The sequence below is a fragment of the Cygnus atratus genome, chromosome Z (assembly GCF_013377495.2).
Source record: "Cygnus atratus isolate AKBS03 ecotype Queensland, Australia chromosome Z, CAtr_DNAZoo_HiC_assembly, whole genome shotgun sequence".
Lineage (NCBI taxonomy): Eukaryota > Metazoa > Chordata > Aves > Anseriformes > Anatidae > Cygnus > Cygnus atratus.
Window position 1 is genome coordinate 36,762,304 of NC_066396.1, and position 22,351 is coordinate 36,784,654.

General features: G+C 39.6%; 1 protein-coding gene across 4 annotated transcripts in view; it reads right to left on the reverse strand.

Annotated features, from left to right (window-relative positions):
- The window catches only part of MLLT3 (MLLT3 super elongation complex subunit), a 135,612-nt gene that overhangs the window by 27,303 nt on the left and 85,958 nt on the right, over positions 1 to 22,351 (reverse strand). For all 4 annotated transcript variants that reach the window (XM_050716319.1, XM_050716320.1, XM_035558544.2 and 1 more), the window contains exons 5-6: positions 20,848 to 20,967; positions 8,666 to 9,274 (exon numbers count right to left, since the gene is read on the reverse strand). In XM_050716319.1, coding sequence (XP_050572276.1) covers positions 8,666 to 9,274; positions 20,848 to 20,967 — 729 coding nt within the window. The remainder of the gene's footprint in view (positions 1 to 8,665; positions 9,275 to 20,847; positions 20,968 to 22,351) is intronic.

Consider the following 22,351-nt stretch of genomic DNA (forward strand, 5'->3'; position numbering starts at 1 on the left):
AGGCACCATCTTGAAATCACATCCTTTTAGAATCCATAGAATAAAATGACAATGTAGTAAATAAACTGTATTATTGGGCAACAAAAAATATGGATACAATGAAAGAAATTAAAATTATCATAGCTTATATTTACTCCTTTTTTGTCATGGTTTAAACCATAACACTTTTGTAGCTGATAATTTGAATCATTAAAAGCATACAGGTCAGACCCGTATGTAATCTCCTGATAAGAGTAAGGAATGGCAATGCCATTGGTTCAGTTACTGCTGTTCCTGGTATCCATTATCCGCAGATATATCATCCCTCAAGAGTGCTCAGGCACCAGAAGAGCTGCCTGTCAACTTCAGCTGTAAAATACAGCTCTCCTGGTGTCAGGGTATATATCAGCCTCCTTTAAACATTCTCCTGTATTGCTCCGACGTTGTGATACAAATTCTCTGACTACCTAAGCAGATTCAGACAGGTTCACTGCTCCATGTATCCCTTCCTCCTAACTCTGCTGCCTGATGCATCAACGCCTCCAACATGGAATATCATTTCCTTCACTTCTGCCAGATGGCTTGCAGCACAGTTAGTTTACAGTAAGCAATTCCTTCACAGAGATTCAAACATATGACAAAAACAGCTAACGTGTCTCAAGATCATTAAAAAAAACCTACATACAGTCCCCTAGAATTATGCAGCCCTGTCTTGCTATCCTACATGTTTATGCAAGGAGTATCATTTTCAATGGGATAAAATCACCACTAATGACCACATTTTTAGCAAAATAAAAAGTTAAATACAAATCTTTGAATGGTATGAGATGCTGCTGCTTGGACAGGAGCATTTGACATCCCACTTAAGTCCTCAAAGTCCTCAAAGTATTTCAGTTGGCCAGGTAATTTATATTTTCAAGGGGAGATACAAACCTTGGATTTTAACAGAAAAAGATAGGTTTTATGGGAATTAATACCAACATAGCTGAATGTTTTACTCAAAGTTAATTGTTTATTTGTTCAAAGGAATTAGTTTGAAGAAAAATCCATCTTACTTTTTTTTTTTTTTTTTTTTTTTTACAAAAACATCAACTGTGCTAAATTACTAAGCTGACTAAGACAGCACCACTGAATGACAAAACAATTTAGGTAAACCAAATTCACACCAACACTTCTTAAAACAAGTAAATGACAGTTTTTCTGTTGCCAGTGTGGTGATGGATGACTATCTTCAGCTAACGCAAAATTTATTAACAGAATTAGTTACAGGCATGTTCTCTGAACAGTAACTGCTGCTCGACATGAACTGATTTTGAGATGGAGAACTGGATGCTATTGCTATGTGGAAGCAGGCAGCCACGCAAAGGGCAAGAAATAGCTCAGCTGGATTACATCTGCTTTGAGTTATTTTGTATACCAGGGTCACATGCACATGTCGACACTGAAAGAACAATTACATACAGAACAATCGTCTACAGGTACTGTCATCCTTGAATTTCAGGCAGGCATCAGATGATCATCTAAAGCATCCCTCACCCATTCAGAAAGAGCCCCCCAAGACACCCCCAAGGTACAACATCAACCACAGACACCTCAGACAACTCCAGGACTCCCTCCACAGCATGGACTGCTGAAAGGTGTCACCTCATCAGCAGGCAATAAATTGCCATTAATTCTACACATCCGTGATAGATACTCCACCCACAGTAGCAGTATGTTCAGACAGCACTCATTCTCCCTGATAAAATTACACTCCAGAGGATTACTAAGCCTTTAAAATATAAAAATTACATTGTGTGTTTATGGTCTGTCTTGGAGAAATCACATCAGTCATCACTCTAGATTGCAAGTTTTTGAATGGGAAATTCTATGAAAATTATCTAAGGAATTTCACAGTGAGCTTGGCAGCAACTTTCAAAAGTACATGCCATTTTTGCCAAAGAAAACAACTGTAAACTTGGTGGTTCCACATTAAAAAGGCATAAAAGCCTCAGATAGATCTAACTGTCATAGACAGAGTTAAACTATTTCAGCTGGTAACTAACAGGTGTTGGATTTTATGGTAATTATATAAAGCCATTTCACTACATCACAACATAATAGATGTAAGCAGATAAAGCAACTTAAAAGCAATGAAATCTGCACCAAGAGATTTCACATGATCATGATTAACATAAGAAATCTACAGCATTTCAGCCACAATCATCTCAACACTGCAAAACTGTCATGACTTTATTGGTCCAAACATATAGTCTTCAATGTCACTGAAGAATTAAGATATTGGCACTGCACATACCCAGTTGAAATCCTTACTTGCTCCAGGCAAATGTATGAATAGAACTTTCTGGGGCTAAAAGACAGAAAACAAGGCCCCAGTCCAAAAATGCATTTATGCAAATGGTTGAGTTAATCCACATGAGTGGTTTCCACTGAAACAGATGTAGCCACTCTTGTGAATGAGGTCAAATACTGAAGACTAAACCAGTAGCCTAATAACATACAATGATATTCACATGTTTTCTGTGTTGAAATATGACACTTCCTAAAATTGAAAAAATAACGCAATACATATGACTTTGCCTCAAGAATGCAATATTTCCTGACTTTTGCAAAGTTGCAGTTGTAACCTGAACATTTAACCATACCTACACAGTATTTCTCCCGTTTAATTTCTAAATCTGCTGTATTTTTGTAAGCCAATGAATTCCAAACACACTGTAGTAACAAAAGCTCAACATCCCAGCTTTCTGCCACAACAGCATCACTGCCTGTTGGTCTCACTGCTTCCTTATCCCACAGTGACTCATCTCACCGCATACAGAACAGTTTAATGTGCACTTAAGCTTTTGCGAGTGAAGCAAAAACATTTTCCCTCCATAGCAATAGATGACGAAAATAGGCTCAGTACAGAAGCTGAATGGCCTCACACTACAGTAGATGCTGATGACCATTCAGCATACTTGTGCCTGCTGTCTATCTCTACCGTTTCTGTACAGAGGATCGACCAGCTTAGGCCACCATTTCTCTCTGAGCAGGATCTGGAAGGAAGTATTTTGGACTGTATGGTATTTTGTCTGCTATCGTGACTACTGAATTACCTCATCCACACTGGAGTGCTGTAGGCAAACAAACCCACAGCAATGGTTGATAGTGGCAGAAAAAATGGATAAAAACATTAAGTAAAAAGTAAAGACTGTAAGAATATGACAGCTTGCAAATCCACAATCCACAGCCTGAAATTAAGGACATGATCAGTATAAACTTATCTCCTCTGTTCTCAGTATTCAACATCATTAATGATGTTAAGAGAGTCCCAATTTCACACACAAAATTCAAACCTAGCATTTTTATTTTTTATTTTTTCCCCAGAAAACATAGGTTAATTACATGAAAACTCCATATGGAGCTCTCGTTCACTGCTGTTATTTTAAACTAAGTATTATCTGAAAGAGATCTTACTTTGGCTCCCAGCCCTGGCAGAAAGCAGGACTGTTCAGCTAACAAGGACCTGGAGGTTTTACAAGACAATGGGGGTTTTCCAGATATTCTTGCACATTTGTAATAGTCAAATTAATAGATCTTATGCCAGATCCAAAGTGCTATTTTATGGATTACTTTTAAAAGGTACTCATGTTGCAACTTTAAGACTGCTTTAAGACATGCAAGCACTTCATTAAATACAAGACCATAGTCTATGCAAGCAATGCTATATATTCATTGTTCTGTAATGGACTTCCTAAGAAGTTTTTGCATTTTTTATACAGACAAATGGCTTGCTAAAGTACCATGCTTTTAAAAACCAAAATGCCTCACCCTCGAGCAATCACAATTTGCTAGCATGCATTTCTAAGTTTCTATCCCAATAGGCTTCACAGCATGGCAAAAAGCTGCTACTACCAATGGCAATGCTGTAATTGCAGGAAGAAAAATACAACACTCATCATGTGCAACATAATCAGTCTGGAGGCAGCATTCCATAAAAGAGAGCTACATTCACTGTCTAAAACATCCACAAACCTCTGGTTTCATACGTGGTGAATTTTAAGAGTTTGTATTCAGATCACTAGAACCACTGATGTACTGAGAAGATTAGCAACATCTAAGCTTCATCTCCTTTGTGCCACTCTGCTGCTACAGATTCATTTAGAGCTTTGCACTATTTTTTCTCCCTACCCAGCCTTGCAAAATTGGTAACAAACACGGAAGAAATAAGACAGCATCCCTTCTGCTGTGATTCCACAGTTCAGAAGGGGCAGCTCTGGCCACGGAAGAAACCTACCTTGGAACCAAACCTTTGTATCTCCCCCACCCAGTGTACAGCTCACTTTAATATTATGAGATCATCACTATATTTCATGATCAGAAAGCAAAAACAAGGTCAATTCCATTTTATATTTTATCACATTGCTGCACTGTCCCACATAAGAAGCATTCAGTTTTCTTCAATTAAAACATCCTGTTATTGAATTTAAAAGCATAATCCTTGAAGTTTTTCAAGTGGACTCTGCTAATACTCATACACCTCATTAAAGCTATAAATCTAGCATGCTTTTACTCCCTGCTCGACTTTATACACTACAGCAAAGCCAGTAAAGCAAATCCTTGGCCATTTCTAACCGAATAAACTAAAGCTCCTGAATAGCTCTGTTAGCTCATGTGACTCGAAAAGACCCATACTGTTTTGAACGCCGAGTCTACCAGCAATGCTGAACTCCAATTACAAATGTATTGGAAAAGCAATACTCAACAAAGCTGCACAAAGAAAAACTGGGACACACACTTCACTTGACAGCAACCCAAAGTCAACAGAAAAACAGCAGTGCCCCATACAGCAACATATGCAATACACCACAGAGAAATCACCACACATGGTGATTAACTCATACGTTGAAAGATTATTTAAAAAGAGCAGAAAGTTTATCACTAAGCAGAGATAAGATTTGCTTTGTTTCCTGCTGTAACTTTGTAACTGCATTAGGAGATCAGAACAGGTGCTGACTACTGGACATCCCAGGGTAGTTAGTGCCTGCCTTTTTTTCCCCTCAGTCACCTGCTGGGCAATAACAGCATGCTAACAGCCTGAGTACCTGAGCCCAAGTTGCACAGTGTAGTTCAGAAGCTGGACAAGCCACTGGCAGACATGCGCTACCCTATAAAGGAAAATGCCTCCTCTCAGGCACTAGATCCTAGGTTGTGATATCACCCAGCAGGCAGCTCAGTACCACACAGCTGCTCGCTCACTCTCCCCAGGTGGGATGGGGGAGAGAATCACAGAGGTAAAAGTGAGAGAACTTGTGGGCTGAAATAAGGTCAGTTCACCAGGCAAAGCAAAAGCTGTGCGCGCAAAGCCAGACAGGGAATTGTTGGGCTACTTCCCAGGCAGTGTGCTCAGCCACTTCCATGAAAGCAGGGTCTGTCATGCCTAACAGTTTCTTGTGAAGACAAAACACCACCACTCTGAACATCCCTCCCTTCCACCTCCTTTACCCCAGCTGTTGTTGCTGAGCATGACACTACATGGTGTGGGACACCCCTCTGGCCAGCTGTCCTGGCTGTGTCCCCCACCACCAAGCTCCTTGCTGGCAGGGCAGCACAAGGAGCTGGAAAGGCCTTGGCTTCCCTTGGTGAAGTAGATGGGTAACCTTGTCATAAAAGGAATTTAAGTTCGTTAAATAGGACTTTCCCCTCATTAACCTATTTTGTTTATGACCAGTGACTGCATTGTCTTTCAAGCATTTTTCAGTAACTCCCAGAACAATCTTCTCCATAATTTTACCAGGCACCAAAGAGTGAGTGATAGGCCTGTAATTACCAGGGTCTTCTTTTTCACCGTTCTTGAGAACTGGGACAACACTTGCCAGCTTCCAATTGACTGGGACATCTCCAGATTCCCAAGACCGTTGAAAAATAATTGAGAGATGTCTTATGATGACATCAGCCATCTCTTTCAGTACCCTGGGATGAATCCCATCGGGCCCTGTATATGCAGTCAGACAGAGCAGCAAATCCTCTACAAGTTCAGGGTCGGCTGGGAGATTCAGGGCTCCAGGGGACACAGGGCCCATCATCACTGTTAAAGACAGAGGCAACAAAGCCATTAAATGTCTCTGCTTTGCCTACGACTGTATGTGTGAGGTGACCAGCCTTATCAAGTTATGGACCAATGTCATCTCTTGTCCTACTTTTGCTCCTGACATACTTAAAGAAAGCCCTTTCTGTTGTCCACTATAGTACTGGCAAAATTCAACTTTAACTGAGCTTTTGCCACATGAATTTTCTCCCTACAATGGCAAACAGCATCTCTGTAGTCCTCCTGTCTAGCTTCACCTTGCTTCCAGTGTCCATATATTTTCCTTTTTTGCCTTTGCTCTAGAAGACGACTCCTGCTAAGCCAAGCTTACCTTCTGCCTGACTTGTTTGACTTGAGACACTTTGAAATCATTTGCTCCCTCTGTTTTAAGAGATGGCTCTTAAAAAGTGACTTGAACTGAACCTGGACTACCCACAGCTCTCAGCCCTCAGGTCTGACCAGCAAGAGAAAGAAACTTACTTTTACAAGATGTTTTAGCCTGTGGTGAATACAATCAACAGAAGCAAGACAAGTTCATCCGAACTTCTATGTGATTTGTTAAAAAAAAAAAATCCAGAAACAATGCCAGCACTGCTTACTCATGTCCCATTTCTTAACTGGTTTCTGATATACTATAAAAATGAGTTAATGAGCAAAATTCAGAAGCAACAGATATTTGCTAAGGCAAGGATCCTCCAAAGTCCCCAAAATGAAGATCTCTCCCCTTTCCTCACGACTGTTTTTGATGTGGTTTAAACCCAGCAGCCAGATAAGCATGACACAGCCATTCACTCACTCACTCTAACGCGTACACTCACAGTGGGATGTGGGAGAGAATCTTAAAAAAAAAAAAAAAAAAAAGGTAAAAACTCATGGGTTGAGATGAAAGACAGTTTAATATGACAGAAAAGGAAGGGAAAATAATAATAATGATAATGAAGATAATAATAATAATAATAATAGAACATACAAAGCAAGTGATGCAGAATGCAATTGCTCACCACACACTGACCGATGCCCCGACCCCCGTCCAAGCAGCAGCCCCCCAGTTTTATAGTTGAAGATAGCATTGTATGGTGTGGAATATCCCTTAGACCAGTTTGGGCCAGCTGTTCTGGTTCTGTCCCCTCACAGCTCCTTGTGTACCCCCAGCATCCTTGCTGGCAGGGCAGCACAAAAAGTACAAAACTCCTACTCTGCAATAACTAAAACGTTGGTATCAGCATTATTCCCATCCTAAATCTGAAACACAGCACCATACCAGCTACTAGAAAGAAGATTAACTCTATCCCTGACAAAAACAAAAAAATGGAGAACTAATGCTCCAGTAGAAATGTATATGCATTTACACAGCATATATTTCAATGAATAGGAAGTCTGAAATCAAACTCTGTGCTAATTGGCTAGCTACACTGAGAATAGGTACTGAGTTGTAGGGTACTGCCGTAACTTTAAAACAGAAGATTCAGCTTCTTCAGCAGCAAAGACATTAAAATACAATTCACACCAAGGCTGTTATGTATGAAAATTTTCAGGTTTAAAGGCAACTTCATAACCACAGCTTCACCAGAGCTGTGCTATAGAAAGGAGCCTGTCACTTTACATACCACTGAAATTGTACTGCTGTTGCATATGCTAGAGGGCCACTCATTAAAAAGCCAATTTAGAAATAAAATAAGGACTTTCTCCCTCTAGCATAAGTTTCTGTGACATAAAACCCTAATGTTGATACCTTGTGAAAGCAGGTATTTTTTGCCTGTTCCAGAGAGTGCAAGCAAGACAATGAATTGGATGGCAGTAATGGAGGCACACAAACAGCAGAAAAATGAAAAAATAGATGAATGAGCATGTTTGGGAAGACTTTCTCTCTATCCTGCTGACTACTTCTAGCCATAAGCACAAATGAAGGCACCAAATAAGCCTTCTCTTCCTACGTCTTCCCTTCTCTACACATCTGTCTATGAAAGATGATCCTGGAAGCCTATTAGGAGAATGATTTAAATCCTAATCATCAAAAGAATATTTTGCTTGAAACAAATGGGCAGGCACGGTATAGAAGTATTTTCAGAAAATCAAACTTCAAGAAAAACACTTTCTTGTTGGGTAAGCCTATCATCTTTGGATAGATTCTATTCATCAGAGTGAAGATTCTAGGAACTCCTTCAGAAAACTGGCATCATTTAGAGAACTGCCCTTTTCAGCAGAAAGATAACAAACGCTCTACATTACTGCAGCCCTTTCCTGAATTTACTCTATTATCCAATAGATGAACACAAAGCCTTAGCATGCAAAATACAAGTATTTAAATCAATTTCCCTCAGACTCACAGAAAGCATGAAATTTAAAAAGAACAAGATCAAAAGAGTAATAATTATTTATAACCATCTCCCCTACGCTCATTATTCATAATGCTGGCAGATTTATAAATGGAGTAGACTTGAACAGGTAATACAATTGAAACAGAATACGCCTAAGTTTAAGCAGCCAGCAGTCAGCATCCTTCAGTTTGAACAATTTGCCTATAGACAAGAGAAGGGGAGGGAAAAATACAATATGGTGCACAATCGCACAGACTGGAAACACTCAACACACATGAAAAAACAAAACACCACTTACTTCAGATTTAGAAGACAAGTTCTCTTCCATGTCAGAATCATTGGGATCTACAATATCATCAAATGGTGGTAAAGTAGGTGTCTTCTTTTCCAGTGTATCTCTTTCAATTTTCACTCTCCCCATCTTGAGTTGAGATCTATCCTTTGTTTGTTTTTTGTCAGCTGAACAAGTAAAAATTAGTGGTGGAGCACTAGAAAAACTTTTAAATAATGACTCCGACACACCTTTTTTTCTTTTTTTTGCAGAAGATTCATCAGAGTCCAGAACAGAGGGCCTTTTTGTAGGGGTCTTCTTTTCTTGCTGCTGTCCACCTGTAATGGTAAGAATGGTGGTGTTTTCAGATTTTGGCTCCTTGGACATAGATTTGGGTTCCTTGAAAGCCATCTTAGGAACTATTTTTTCATCTTTTAGTGGTTTGTTTTCTTTGGGTTTCTTAGAGGATTCTTTGGAAGATTTGTTGTGTTCCCTGGAAGGTTCTTTGAAGGCACTTTTATGTTCTTTCGAGTCTTTAGAAGTTTTTTCCTTGTGCTCCTTTGTTAACTTGTGGGGCTTTGAAAAACTGTTACTACTGCTGCTACTGCTATTTGTGTTCAGAAGCTTAGTTGGGTCCTGCAAAAGGAAATGTAAAACTTTACTTCAAAAAACAAACAAACACTAAAGCCCAAAAGACAAATGCAATATAGACATGGGATTCATATTAGAAACTTTGAACTGCAGGGTTAAAACTAGAAACTACAAATGACTATGCAGGAATAGATACAGAAACAATCGCTTTGGTCAATTTATCTGTTACAAAGTGGTTGTAGGTGAGCAGTTACCACTGCTTGTTGGTATTTCAAAGGGTTAGTTTTTATTTCTGAAGAATGAGTTATCGCCTTTAGGATACATTTTAAGATAAACAAAAAGTCTAGGAAATGTTAACCAACGACTATTAAATAGCAGAAACAAAACCATCACAAATTCATATATGTACCATACATTGCTTACAGAATTACTTCAGGATCAGTGCTGACATTTCAGGCAAAGCTTGATTTCCTGACCATGATCCCCTCTACAGCCCTAGTCAGAGCCTCTCTCATAAAAAATGGTAACTGTGGGTCCAGCCTGGCTATTGTGGACATGATTTGACATGCAACATTTCACAGTCAATGTTCATTAATGGAAAGCCTTTACAAAACGTTTTTTTTTCCTTTGTATTTATTGCTGCTGTCTATGTTGAATATTCCATTGCATTTTTAAATTCAACTGCTGTAAATGAGACAGGTTTCTGAGATGACTGAGATGACTCAGAGGTCCTATATGATAGGCGAAACAAGAGAAGGCCTTAACAGTGGGCAGAAGCATCAACCCAGCATGCAAGCTTCCAGGAAATAACCAACCACAAGTCTCTGAAGAGATGTGAACGTGAAAAAGGATTGTCCCAAGAGTCAAATACAGGCACTATGGATTAATGTAAAAAGCAGATCTAATGCGTGCTAAGCGCGTGGGGAGCTGTTGCATTAAAGGGTAAGGAAGTTTGGCAGAATCTAACCCCCCTTGCACTCTAGCTTGTCCTCAGATATCAGAGGGGTTGGGGGTGGCTGGGCTTAGATTCTGAGTGATGCCCAGTTTGGCACTGTAAGTCCAGTTGCATTCAATATGCTGAACTATCACAATCACAGATGCACAAATAGCGCAATACACTTTCAGTCTAGTAAATGACTGGTACAGTTTATTGAAGCAACAGGAGTATAGGTTCTTTTGGATTGCCGGTAATAAATACACTGTCTGTAAAGTATGTGCAAATACCAAGAATATGACAAACACAACCAACTACACTGGTGCTAACTTATAAAACAACTCTATACCAAATGTTAGGTTTCCCAGGGAAGTACTCGGTATAACCAAGAGTTTGCATCTCACCCAACAGGCATCCCTATGGGGGGGGGGGGGGGAGAGGAAGAGAGATTCAGCCCATCGACTGATCCCAGAAGTCAGAAATGTCCTTCCAACTTGTCTGCAATACTGTCTTCCCCTACATTTTCCTCTCTCGAACCATTTCTATACTATTTTGTTACTTTTAGGTGGAGCTTGAGTGACTCTACTCGTATGTGTCTTCACTGTGATTGGTATAAACTTTTCTTGGTTTTGTTTTAAAGGTACGGGCTCAGAGAAATTCAGAGTGCATGCTCAGTGAGGGGTGGTTGCGCCTTGAAGGTGGGTAGCCTTTGGGATGGAGGTGTGTTTGGGCATTATAATGAGATTATAATGAGCAAAGTTCACCCAGAGGACATGATTTGGTTATCAGTTAGACTCAGGGTTGGCCACAGAATCTACGCATTCCATAGTACATCAGGTTCCCTGTTCCTGCAGTGATAACATGCAGCCTGGCCCTGGTGTCTTCACTCTACTCCACCCTTTGCACTATATCTCAGAGTCAGCACACCAAGCTTACCTGGTGTCACCAATACCTAAGGATGCAGGTTATGTTGCCAAGGGGACTATCATGGAACAGATTGCTCGAGTATCTGCCACATCTCACCCTGGAATTTTCCTCAATGCTGAACCTTCTCCTAAGATGCGTACATACATTTAGATTCAATAAGTCACCTCCAGCAATTATTCCACATAATCCACCCCGTGACTCTAGCTACTCAAGTTCCACAATGTTCAGAGGCAATTGAGGACATCATGTGTGTTCTTGTAGTGAGGATTATCGATTACATGGGAAATGCATAGATGAGTTAGGTATTTCACCATAATCCAGAGTTTAACAGAGAGAGATTGTCAATATGAAAAGCAATACAGTGAGTATTAATAAAACAATGAGAGGGCGAGCAGTCTTCCTAACAAGGTGAGATTTGTTCCAACAGGGGTAGGCAGCAGGTCATGAATTAGCATACAGCTGGATTGTAATAATTGTTAAGAGATGACAGGAGCTGAGTAACTAAAACCACATCCTAGAATTTTGACCAAGTTAAAAACACAAACATTAGAGTATTTGTATCTACAGTAGTATTATCTATGACTACGGAATCACAACAGGTTCTCATAAAAACACATCCTTTCCCAACATATGCAAGTACAGTTGCTGGAGTTTTGTCAGGATGTATTTCAAAATGATAAATGTTTTGTTCCGTATCCAGACAGATGTCTTGGGCCTTAGCATCTATGCTATTTAATATCCCTAATTCTTTTCCCAATAACTCAGTGGTATCTCATGGCATGCATCAAGATTGTTTCAGAGAATGTCCATATAGCCATGCCAACCAGCCAGCGTGGACAGTTCTCAAAAAGGTGGCAGATTTTGAGTTGATTTCTGAGATTTCAATGTGCAATGCTAGCTCTACCCTTTTTAGAGACCAGCTAGGGTTAAGGAGAACTCATTGTTGTCCCATGTTTTTAATTAAGTAAGGACCCTTGTGGAAGATCTGAGTAGTTAGCTCAACAGGAGGCCGAGTTGGTACAAATAGCTGTTTAACTTCAATTTTGAACTAGAGTGCCATGGTGGAATGGGTCTCAAAATTAGTCCAGGAACACATTATGAGCACTGAGCAAGATATAATTAAAGTGTACCAACATTCACATCCATGGGGAGAGACATGTATGTGATCAAAGCCATGTTTGAGCTTACTCCCAGCATCTTCTATAGTAAGCTGGGAAGCCATTGCACATTCAGTACTGTTTTCAATTTGGCATCCTATTATGGTGTCTCCACTTTTCCCTATTAGAAGTGGAATCTGCTGACCTTTGTCCTCATTTTTTATAACCCATTTTCATTTAGAAAAGGTAAAATTGTTTTGTAATGCTACCACAGACAAACTTATAAATTTGTGGGGGAAATTCCAAGTGTGTATCCATTATAGCCAGCTTAAGCATGGATCCACGGCCACCCCATTGTACAGGTATTCCTTATATTTTGTTTATTAATCAGAAATTAATGTACTCAATTATAGGTTTGCTAAAGGTGAAATTATGCCAGCAATCCAAGTTAGATTGTTATTTTACAACAATCCTCACATTGTTCTTTTCTGGTTTGGTAGAATCAAAATTCCAATAGGGCTATACGTAAGACCCTTTAATTACCCTGCAGCCAATTTGTACTTTCTCTCCAGGCATGGCATAGAGTCTAGCCATCTAAAGAGAGGTGCTCCAACCCCATTCATCCTTTAAGCATATTCTGTTTCCACATAAAACTAGAGAGATTTAGGTCTACCTTACGTTGAGGTGTTCCAGTGCTTGCAGTGTATTTGAGCAGTGCATGGTCCCAAGGGTCTTGTGCTTTGACCACGGTGAGTATAAACCTACATGTAAGTCCTATTCGTCCTTGTTGCCAAAGACACAAAAGTGGGTTCTACTAGAGTACAGTTACATCAACAATCCCACTTTTCAGTGACACAAACCTTCATTGTTCTTGGGCCTGAACACTATTTCTTGTAACCTTTTCATATGTAGATCCATTGATCATTCTACACCTTATTTGAATTTCTTCTCTGGCTATTCCCCTCAGGAGGGGCAGCAAGCTTTCTCTACCCCAGTCCCACTCATGTTTGGAATACACTTCAGCCCCATGCATAACCACAGTGGCCAAGTTTAAATTTTCTGTGATGGACCATAGTCCCATACTCCCAGTGTATTTCACATAAACCTGGGACCATGGCCATTCTGAGTCCTTCTGGCTACAAACCAAAGGGCATTGCATTAAGGCCAGGGTAAAGCATAGTATTATCAAACTGCTGATTTGTCATTTTCCAGCTGTCCACATGCTGTTCACTCAGGATTTCTGTGAACACAAAAGCAGGGAAAATATGCTCAGTTGTATTCAACTGGAAGGGTCAAAAAAATGGTGAGATCCATCTGGTGCTAATCTAGTGCACCTTTCCTGAGCAATCTCTGGCTTTCCATGCATAGGGATTTTTGGGTGTAGCCAGTACCATTTATACTCCAATCTGAGGCATTTTCACCAGCACAGGCTGGCCTGCATAGAAGCTACTCTAGGGTGCTCCCCTGTTTTTTCACTGCTTTTGGTAGCACAGTTGTGGCAGAAGGGCAAAAAGCTTTCATCTTCAGTCAACCATCTCAGCTCTATCTATTATTTAACTGATAGATGGCATTAGACAGTCGTAGATACCATTCAGATTCGTAAGTTTTAGCAAAACGCTTGACCAACCCATTTGTTCTCTCAGCAATACCATTGGCTTGGGGGCAGTATGGGGTGTGAAATGCCCACTGGATCCCTTCTTCCTTTGCCCAGTCTTGTACACTGTGGCTGTAAAGTGTGATCCATTATCACTTTGAATCTCCTCTGGAAGGGGAAGTGTACTAAACAATTCCTTCAGGCTATGGACTGTATTTTCCCCTGTGGCAGCAGTAGCAGCTGTAGCCATGGTAATTCCTGAGATTACTTCCACCCCTACCAATATGTATCTTTTACCCCCTGAGGGTCATAGTGGGCAAATATAATCAATCTGTCAGCTGTGCTACAACATTTTCTTATCTCAGATATGCAGGGAAGGTGCTTTACTCAGGTGGTCTTTGTTAAGTCATAAACAACATTGTGAACAAGCAGTCACAACTCATTCACAGTTTAACTGATACAGGCCATCCTCAGCTATGCCTTCCCAATATAAATCAGTTTGTCCAGCATGGCAGCATTTAACACATAACCATTCAAGTAAGGGATCCCATTCTTGGTCATCGTTTAAGACACTAATTTATTGCAGTCAGGCTGCCTACCTGTTGGTTAAACTGGGCAGCCATCAAGTTTCGATGATCATGTTCGTTCACCCAGCCAATATGTAGTGCCCTCTTGGTTCTACCTCCAGCAATTGTTTCCAACCATCAGTTGGCCAAACTGAGGTTCTGTTTACCTGCCAGTCATTGACTGCCCAGTGCCCTATCCATTCAGTGGCTCCCTTAAACAGCATATGAGTCTGTAAATATGGCTGGCACCATGATGTGCAGCTAATAAGACTGCTCTAAGTTCCCCCACCTGTTCACTACCTTTACCTGTTTTACTTAATCTTTGTCCTGTGGCTACTTCTAGTGCTACAGCTTTATTCTCCCTATGAGACGATTCATCAATGAACTACACCCCAGTGAGATCACTGTCTTCCTTCAGAGGGGTAACTTCTTGAATTGGAGAAGGCTTGCTGGGTATAGGTTGGAACAACAGAGTACCACCTATGTCCTTTTGCAGTTTAGACATTTTAATATTACCCTTGGTAATCAGCATTATTTCATTAATTCCTTCCAGGTAAGCATACCACTTATGAACCACGGATTTCTGGGCAAAACCAGCAGGCAGTGCTTAAATGTAGCTCTAGATGTAGTCTTCATAGACTACATCTAGAAGGCGGAAGGGTTTCACAAGTTATATGTGTATAAACAATGGTACTTCAAGTCAGAGGTGTGCTTGCTTTGTGAAAGATCACCAAGCAACCGATTCTGCAGATTCATTTAATTAGTTAATTAAAAGACTTTCGCGTGAATTCCAACTCTGTGTGCTTATTGGTCAGGTGTACCAGGCACAAACATACAGATAACAATGGGTTAATTTTTAAATTCCCTCAGTCAACTATTAGATTAATATACACTGTACTAACATTCCATACTAATGAAAGATAAATTACTTTGAAATGCAAAGTTGTAAATGAAAACCATTATGTTCCTCAAAAATAAACAACATTCTGATGACATTTGAACGTCTGAATGTAAGGCACTTCCCTGTTTTCAGGGCCAGTAATTAAAAACAAAAATAAAAAAGCATTAATCATTCCTTAAGATGTATTACTCCAGTCAAAACTCCTTACCTGGTATCTTAAAAAAGATAAAAATTTATAATACTTTTTAAAAGCTCGATATTTTATGTTGGACCTATTATTAATGCTTTTTTCTTGTTCTATCACACCAGAGCTGTAAGCATTGCCAGGGAGAGGGGAATGCATGCCATTAAAAAATGAGTCCTTATGTTTCCTATTAGTCTCCTTAGGACATATTTTGGATCCCTGAAATGAGGGCACACTCATTTTAGTGGCTGTCCAACAGATGACAACTGTGAAATAGGTCCTGGGATGCAGAAGTATTAAAGCTAATAGGAACTGGAGATCTTTCTTGGCTTTTAAATTTTAAAACCAGGGTTCCTTCCTCTTTCTACAACTTGGAAACATTTATTTTCATGGAAATCTTAGTAGAGACATGACAACATATATACACACCATGCTGTCTGAAAGCTACTTTCTCATTAAGACATCCAAGCCCTTGATTTTATGCTTGCATTCATTCTCTAGGTAAAAAAAAGGGATCTTTACTCATTTCCTAATTTTCTGCAATGACCCTAACACAAGCCAACTATGAACTGAGAGGAAGCATTACAAGGAACATAAAAATTGAAAGACAAAAAAAATCCAAATATATTCACTAGTAAAATTATATCAACATAATGATGAATGTGGAAGGTTCGCAAGGATGAAATGTGGTTAAATATTCAGATCATGTACAACATAGATCTTACTGAAAATCAGAATGTACTTTGAACTCATTTTGTTGTTTACAAAACCTAACGGGGTGTTTAAATGTTTGTTTTCCTCCCCACCTTAAGAAGTGTTGCAAGAAATAAAAGTAAATGACATATTTCTATCAAGAGCAACAAATAGAACAGCTGTTTCTCAGGCTGCATATGCAAAATGGAGATTGTGGTTTTTTGACAGGTGATATATTTACATACTGTAGCTTACATTTCTGTACTCATCAAATATTAGCTGAAGCAATCCAAGCGAGTGTTATTTTGATACATTGCATAACAAACATCAAAAGAATAATACAGAGCATTAAACAAATTCTAAAATACCAGTAGATGTTTTCATTTCTTAATCCAAGTAACACTATGTACACGCAGTACTTCAACAAATAAAACTCCTTTCATAGAATGGTACCGACAGGCCTTTAAAAATAAATATTTTTGGAAGTATGAAAAAAACTAAGATCTTATCAACACAGAAAATCTAAGATCTTACCTGTGCTACTTAACAGGTAACACATTGCAGATTAAAACAATTCTGCAACTACCGGGCAAAAAAAAGAAGCGTTGAACTCTGTACATCTGGCAGGGCTGGATAGTGGCTTCATATCACATAATTCCCAATTTGCTTGAATATGGATTGGGATAAACAATATCCTCTGGAAATCACTTCAAACATCCCCAATTGCTGACAGACATTGGGAAGCTAATTAACAAATGAAACAGTTGGAGGGGAGGCAGGTATTGTTTAATTCGGTTAAGTGATTAACTTGAGTACTGTCATGGCTTTGCCAGTCTTCTATATTGCAGTATTAGCCCACAAATTTAGGATTATTGATCCCAAAAACATGCGTTATTTCCATTTGTAATTTAAATAACAGAACAACACGGTATTTCTTCATATGTTACACCTACTGAGAATGCAGCCATAGAGTTAGTTTCAAATATGCCTTCCGCTCTTAAGAGAAAAAGATAAGGAAGGTATCTAGAAGCAATTACATGAAGAAATTCAGATTTCTGTTGAATAAAAATGTGTTTGTTATTTGACTAAACACACTACTTGATTTGGAGGAAAACACCAACACAGCTGAGCATTTCCATAAATGCTACGGTATTCTTTCAACTGCTAGCTGCACTTTGGAGATGAATTCATCTGCTGCTGGTTCTGCTATCCTGGTCTGGTGAAAGGTGTCACTGTCCATGGCCGTGCGGCTGCAACTAGATGATCTTGAAGGTCCCTTCCAACCCAAACCAATCTATGATTCTGTTATTCTTTTCACAGATTTACAAAGCTTTCCACACTTCAGAAGACTTGCTTGTCCTGCCCGCTGAACTATTATGACCAGTGACATCATAAGAATCAGAAGTAGAATTAGAAAACTCACTGGTTAGACAGACAAAGCCCAAAGGTGAATGGGAGCACAAAACACTTGTTTTTTTTTTCCTGGTCAGACACTGGAATAAGAGCTTTTGTTTATTTGTTTATAAAGTAAACCTCATTTCATTGCAGCTGACAATATATCTCTCTCCCAAAGATATAATCATCCCAACAATAATTATCAAGCTATTCCACATTCTGTGTATAAAGTATTTACACAGTACAAATAGGCAGAGTAATACAACTTAATATCAGCACAGGTACATAGAGTAGCCAGCCTGCAGCAGCTCTGAAATTAGAGCTTTGTTTTAGAATACCACTACTGGGGCTCACTAATATACTCCATATTAAATTAAACAAACGGATTTTTTGAAATACATTCCTGTTTTTAATATATAATTTCAGAAGACCATGAAACAGAAAACCAACTGTCAGTTGTCTCATTTCACAGGCTATTGTATTTTTTGATAAGCGAATGCTAAGCCAAACACCACTTCTTTGCAGAGGTTTTACGGTCTTAACTGTAATTTTCCCCTTAACCATAAAGCCCACGTGGTAGTTTGTGGACGCTAAGTGAGTAAGCAAACATCCTTAGATTCTGATTTTCCACATTCAGAGTTAAAACTTGACCTCAACTTTGGTATTCACAGACAAAAAACAAACCCAAACCAAACCAAGCACATCAAAGGGCTACTGCTGTAGAAGGAAAACCCCAAAATGATCAGAGCCAGACACCCTGGAGTACAGACACCCATAATAAAGTATATTGTTTACACCCAGAACTACCAAGATACCTATCTTCTTCTCTTCTCACTATTAAATATTCCAGTGAACAGCATACCAGATAGAAAAAAAAAAGGTCAAATACACAGCATTGCTGCTGAATATCCCTATTTTATAGAATCACAAAATCATCTAGGTCAAAAAAGTCTTCTAAGATCATTAAGTCCAACCATTAACCTAGCACTGCCAAGTCTACCAGTAAACCATGTCCCTATGTTCAACATCTAAACATCTTCTGAAGACCTTCAGTGTTGGTGACACTACTTCTGTGGGTAACCTGTTCCAATGCTGCAGAACCCTTTCGGTGAAGTAATTTTTACTAATATCCAATGTGAACCTCCCCTGGTGCAACTTGAGGCCATTTCCTTTTGTCCTATCTCTTGTTGCTTTGGAGAAGAGACCGACCCCCACCCCAATACAACCTCTTTAGAGTCAGTTGCAGAGAGTGGTAATGCCTCCCCTGAGCCTCCTTTTCTCTAGGCTAAACAACCCCAGTTCCCTCAGCCACTCCTTGTAAGACTTGTTCTCTAGACCCTTCACCAGCTTCATGGCCCTTCTCTGGACGTGTTCCAGGGCCTCAGTGTCCTTCTTGTACTGAGGGGACCAAAACTGAACACAATACTCAAAGTACAGCCTCACCAGAGCAAAGTACAGAGGGACAATCACTTCCCTAGTCACACTGGCCACAGATACAAATATTGAATACAATGCTAAGTTGTAATGTACATCTGACCCATACTGACTCCTCCATCATCATCTTCTGGCTGTAAAACTGGGTCAAACTCACTGCAGCTGTTTGCTTCAGCAGAAATGAAAGATTTCAAACATTTGTTTTCAAGGAAGAGTGCAGCAAACATGTAAGACTCTCTTCACCCCAACCACCTTCCATGCATACCAGTTTTCTACACCAAACAGAAGTTCACTGTCTTTATAGGGCGGTCTTAGAGAATGACATCTCAGTTAGCACTTGCTTGTGAAATAAACTACCTTCAAATTCAAGACTTACCAAAGAGTACAATTACTAGCAGAAGCAGTAGTGTAGGACTTGTTATAATTCCTGCACTCGGCCTGAAGCCCACCTACAGGTGTTTGGGTTGCTTATTTCAGGCCAAGCCTCAGTATGCCTGTTTTGGTATGCAATGCAAGGGTGAACCAACATTACACCTGAATCCAAAGCAGTGGTTCAGAAACAGAACTCTACAGAGCTATCCAGCCTCACAAAAACCCCTATTACTGACAGTAAGGTGGCAAAAAAACTCATCTTCAGTGTCCAAATATAGGCAGGTATGTCCTAGAATAAGCAGATGGACAGTTACCTGCTTCTTAGTCATTAAGTACCAATTTTGAAATGCCAGAGTAAGTACCTTCAATCTGATCCTCATCTCCTCACTAGAAAAACAAAACCAACATGTCCATATCTTCTTTAAATGTTGCAAGAACTGCATTACAGATTGTGAGTCACTCCAATACAACGCAAAGTAGGCAGGAGCATGTCAAAGAGCTTTTTTTCCCCTCTACGTATCCTTTCTGTTGTGATAAGAATGTATTCTTATCAATGGACACACTTAGACATACCATAGTTCATTACCTGACAGTTCTTACAAGAACTTACAAGATAGTAGAACTAGCATTTTTCCAGAAGATAGTATTTTTATAGCTACAGAACGTGAAAGTTATTGATAAAAAAAGGATATTGCTCTTGCAGTACACAAACTCAGACACCAGCAAGATTAAGTAACATATTTCAAACTGGGAGAAGATGAAAAAAATCAAAACAAAATTTAATGGAACATAAAAAGGTCATATAAGTTAATTCATTCACGAATCAAGTAATTGTGCTGCATTTCTTTCCCATTTAATAACAAGGTGCTCTTCATTCTCTCACGTGATTAATTCATTACATCATACTGAAGTTCCCTGCTGTTTTGGAAAGGCCCACATATTATTCAACAGGTTCATTGGAATATGTCTTTCTGCCACGTCCTAAGTTGGGGTTTCAATCTGATGTCCTAGAGACTGATGATTTGTCAATATATTTGAAACACCTAGTAAAGAATTAACCCCTGAACTTTAAACAAAATGAAAAATGCTATAAAGAATACAACTTCCAGGTTTCACTTCACACAGTTACCTTAAAAAACATTCATTTAAAGATACTAGACAAATGAAATAATTATTACAGTATTTTGTAATATTTTCACATTTCTGTAGATCACACTTTCATGCCCAGAATCTCCTAATGCTACAATAGGCAATTATAATTCCTTCTGGAAAAGGAGAAAAACAACCATGCATGTTCAGAAAACAGAAAAGTAATACTCCAGGTAGCACCTATTCTCACAAACATCTGTTTTATGCATTATTTGCATGTGGCTAACAGTAACTTCACACTGAAGAAATGTTAATATGTTGTCACCACTGAACAAATGTCACAAATTGCAAAAATACCTAGAAAGGTTTTTCTTCTGAAGTTACTTCCCAGAGAAAGCACTTTTAAGTATCTTCTATCAAAATAAGTCTCACCTTTGGCCCATGAGATGATTTCTTCTTCACTTCAGAAAAAGACAGGGAGTTACTGGGAAGGTTGGGGAGATGAAGGCTCTGCCCTGAAGAGAATGATGTGCCATCTGACATTACCATGATCTGTTGTGAGAGGGAAAGTATGTAAGTCAATCATTACCCACAGAGAGAGAGTCTCACTTGCTTAAGTTACTAGTAAATCATTTTAGTATGAGAATAAAATTTTTTATACAAACCATATATTTGTTTCTTCTCAACAGGAGATGAGACCATGGCCATCCACTATTCAATGAACAAATCAAATCTTTTGATTCTCAAGTAAGTACGGTGCGAGCCCCTCAGAAAACTGCAAAACATGTTCTAATACAGCTGCTTACACAGCATTGCAACTGAGTTCTTGGCATCCTTTTCTTTGTCTTGAGCGATGTCTGGTACCTTTGAATGTCCATTCCACCTGCACCAAAAGGTTCTGCAGGCTTCTGTGTACAGAAATGTGTATGTGCATCTGCCTTTGCTTTCAACTACAGCAATGCAACTGAAGACTGTAATGGGTATAGGCAGCAAGGTTTTGGTGGCAGGGTTCGCCTCGGTGAGAGACCGGGGGCTGCCCCATGCTGGACTGTGTGAGCTCCAACAGCCTCGCAGCAGAACACAGCTGATTCCCTAAAGCAAAGCTGGTTCTGCCTCTGGGAGAACAGTTTTAAGGCTGAGGAGATAAGGGGAAAAAAGTGTGAGAAACTGCAGTGCAAATAAGCAAGGTCAGAGAAGAAGGAAGGGAAGAAACCTGCTCTGGCATCTGGAACACTACTTCCCTGCAGCCCATGGAGAGGACCATGCCAGAGCAAATATCCACACACAGCCTATGGAGTACTTTCACACTAGAGCAGATGGATATACTCTGAAAGACGTGGAGAGCCTGCACTAGAGCAGTTCTTTAAACACAGCAGCCTGCTGACAGGACCCGCAATGGATCAGGGCAAAAGTGTGAGGAGCAAGGAGCAGCAGGTAACTGCAATGGACTGAACCCCCCGTACTGCTTGTGGCATGGTAAGAGGTAGAGGAGTCAAGAATGAAGGAGTAAAGTCGAGCACAGGAAGGAGGGAGGAAGGAGAAGGTAATGTTTACCTTTACTTCTCGCTATCCAAATGTATGTTCATCAGTAATAAATTAATAAATTAAATCAATTTTCCCTAAATTGAGGCTGCTGCTTAGCAGTTATCGACATGGGCAGCACAATCTCTTTCTCTCAGCCCATGAGCTTTCATACCCCATCTTTTCCTCCTGGCCTGTTGAGGAGACGGAATGAGTAACTGAGCAGCTGCTTGGAGTTTTATCTTGACCCAGGGTTAACCCACTACAAAGATACACTGTACAAACAGCCTTAGGTTTTATTATGAAAGCAGCAGAGCTGTAGCTTCAACTTCTAACTTCAAGTTTCTGCTTTACCTAGTGTACAGTAAACTGGATAGCTGATGAGCAAAGAACATTTTTGCTATGACAAGGGTCT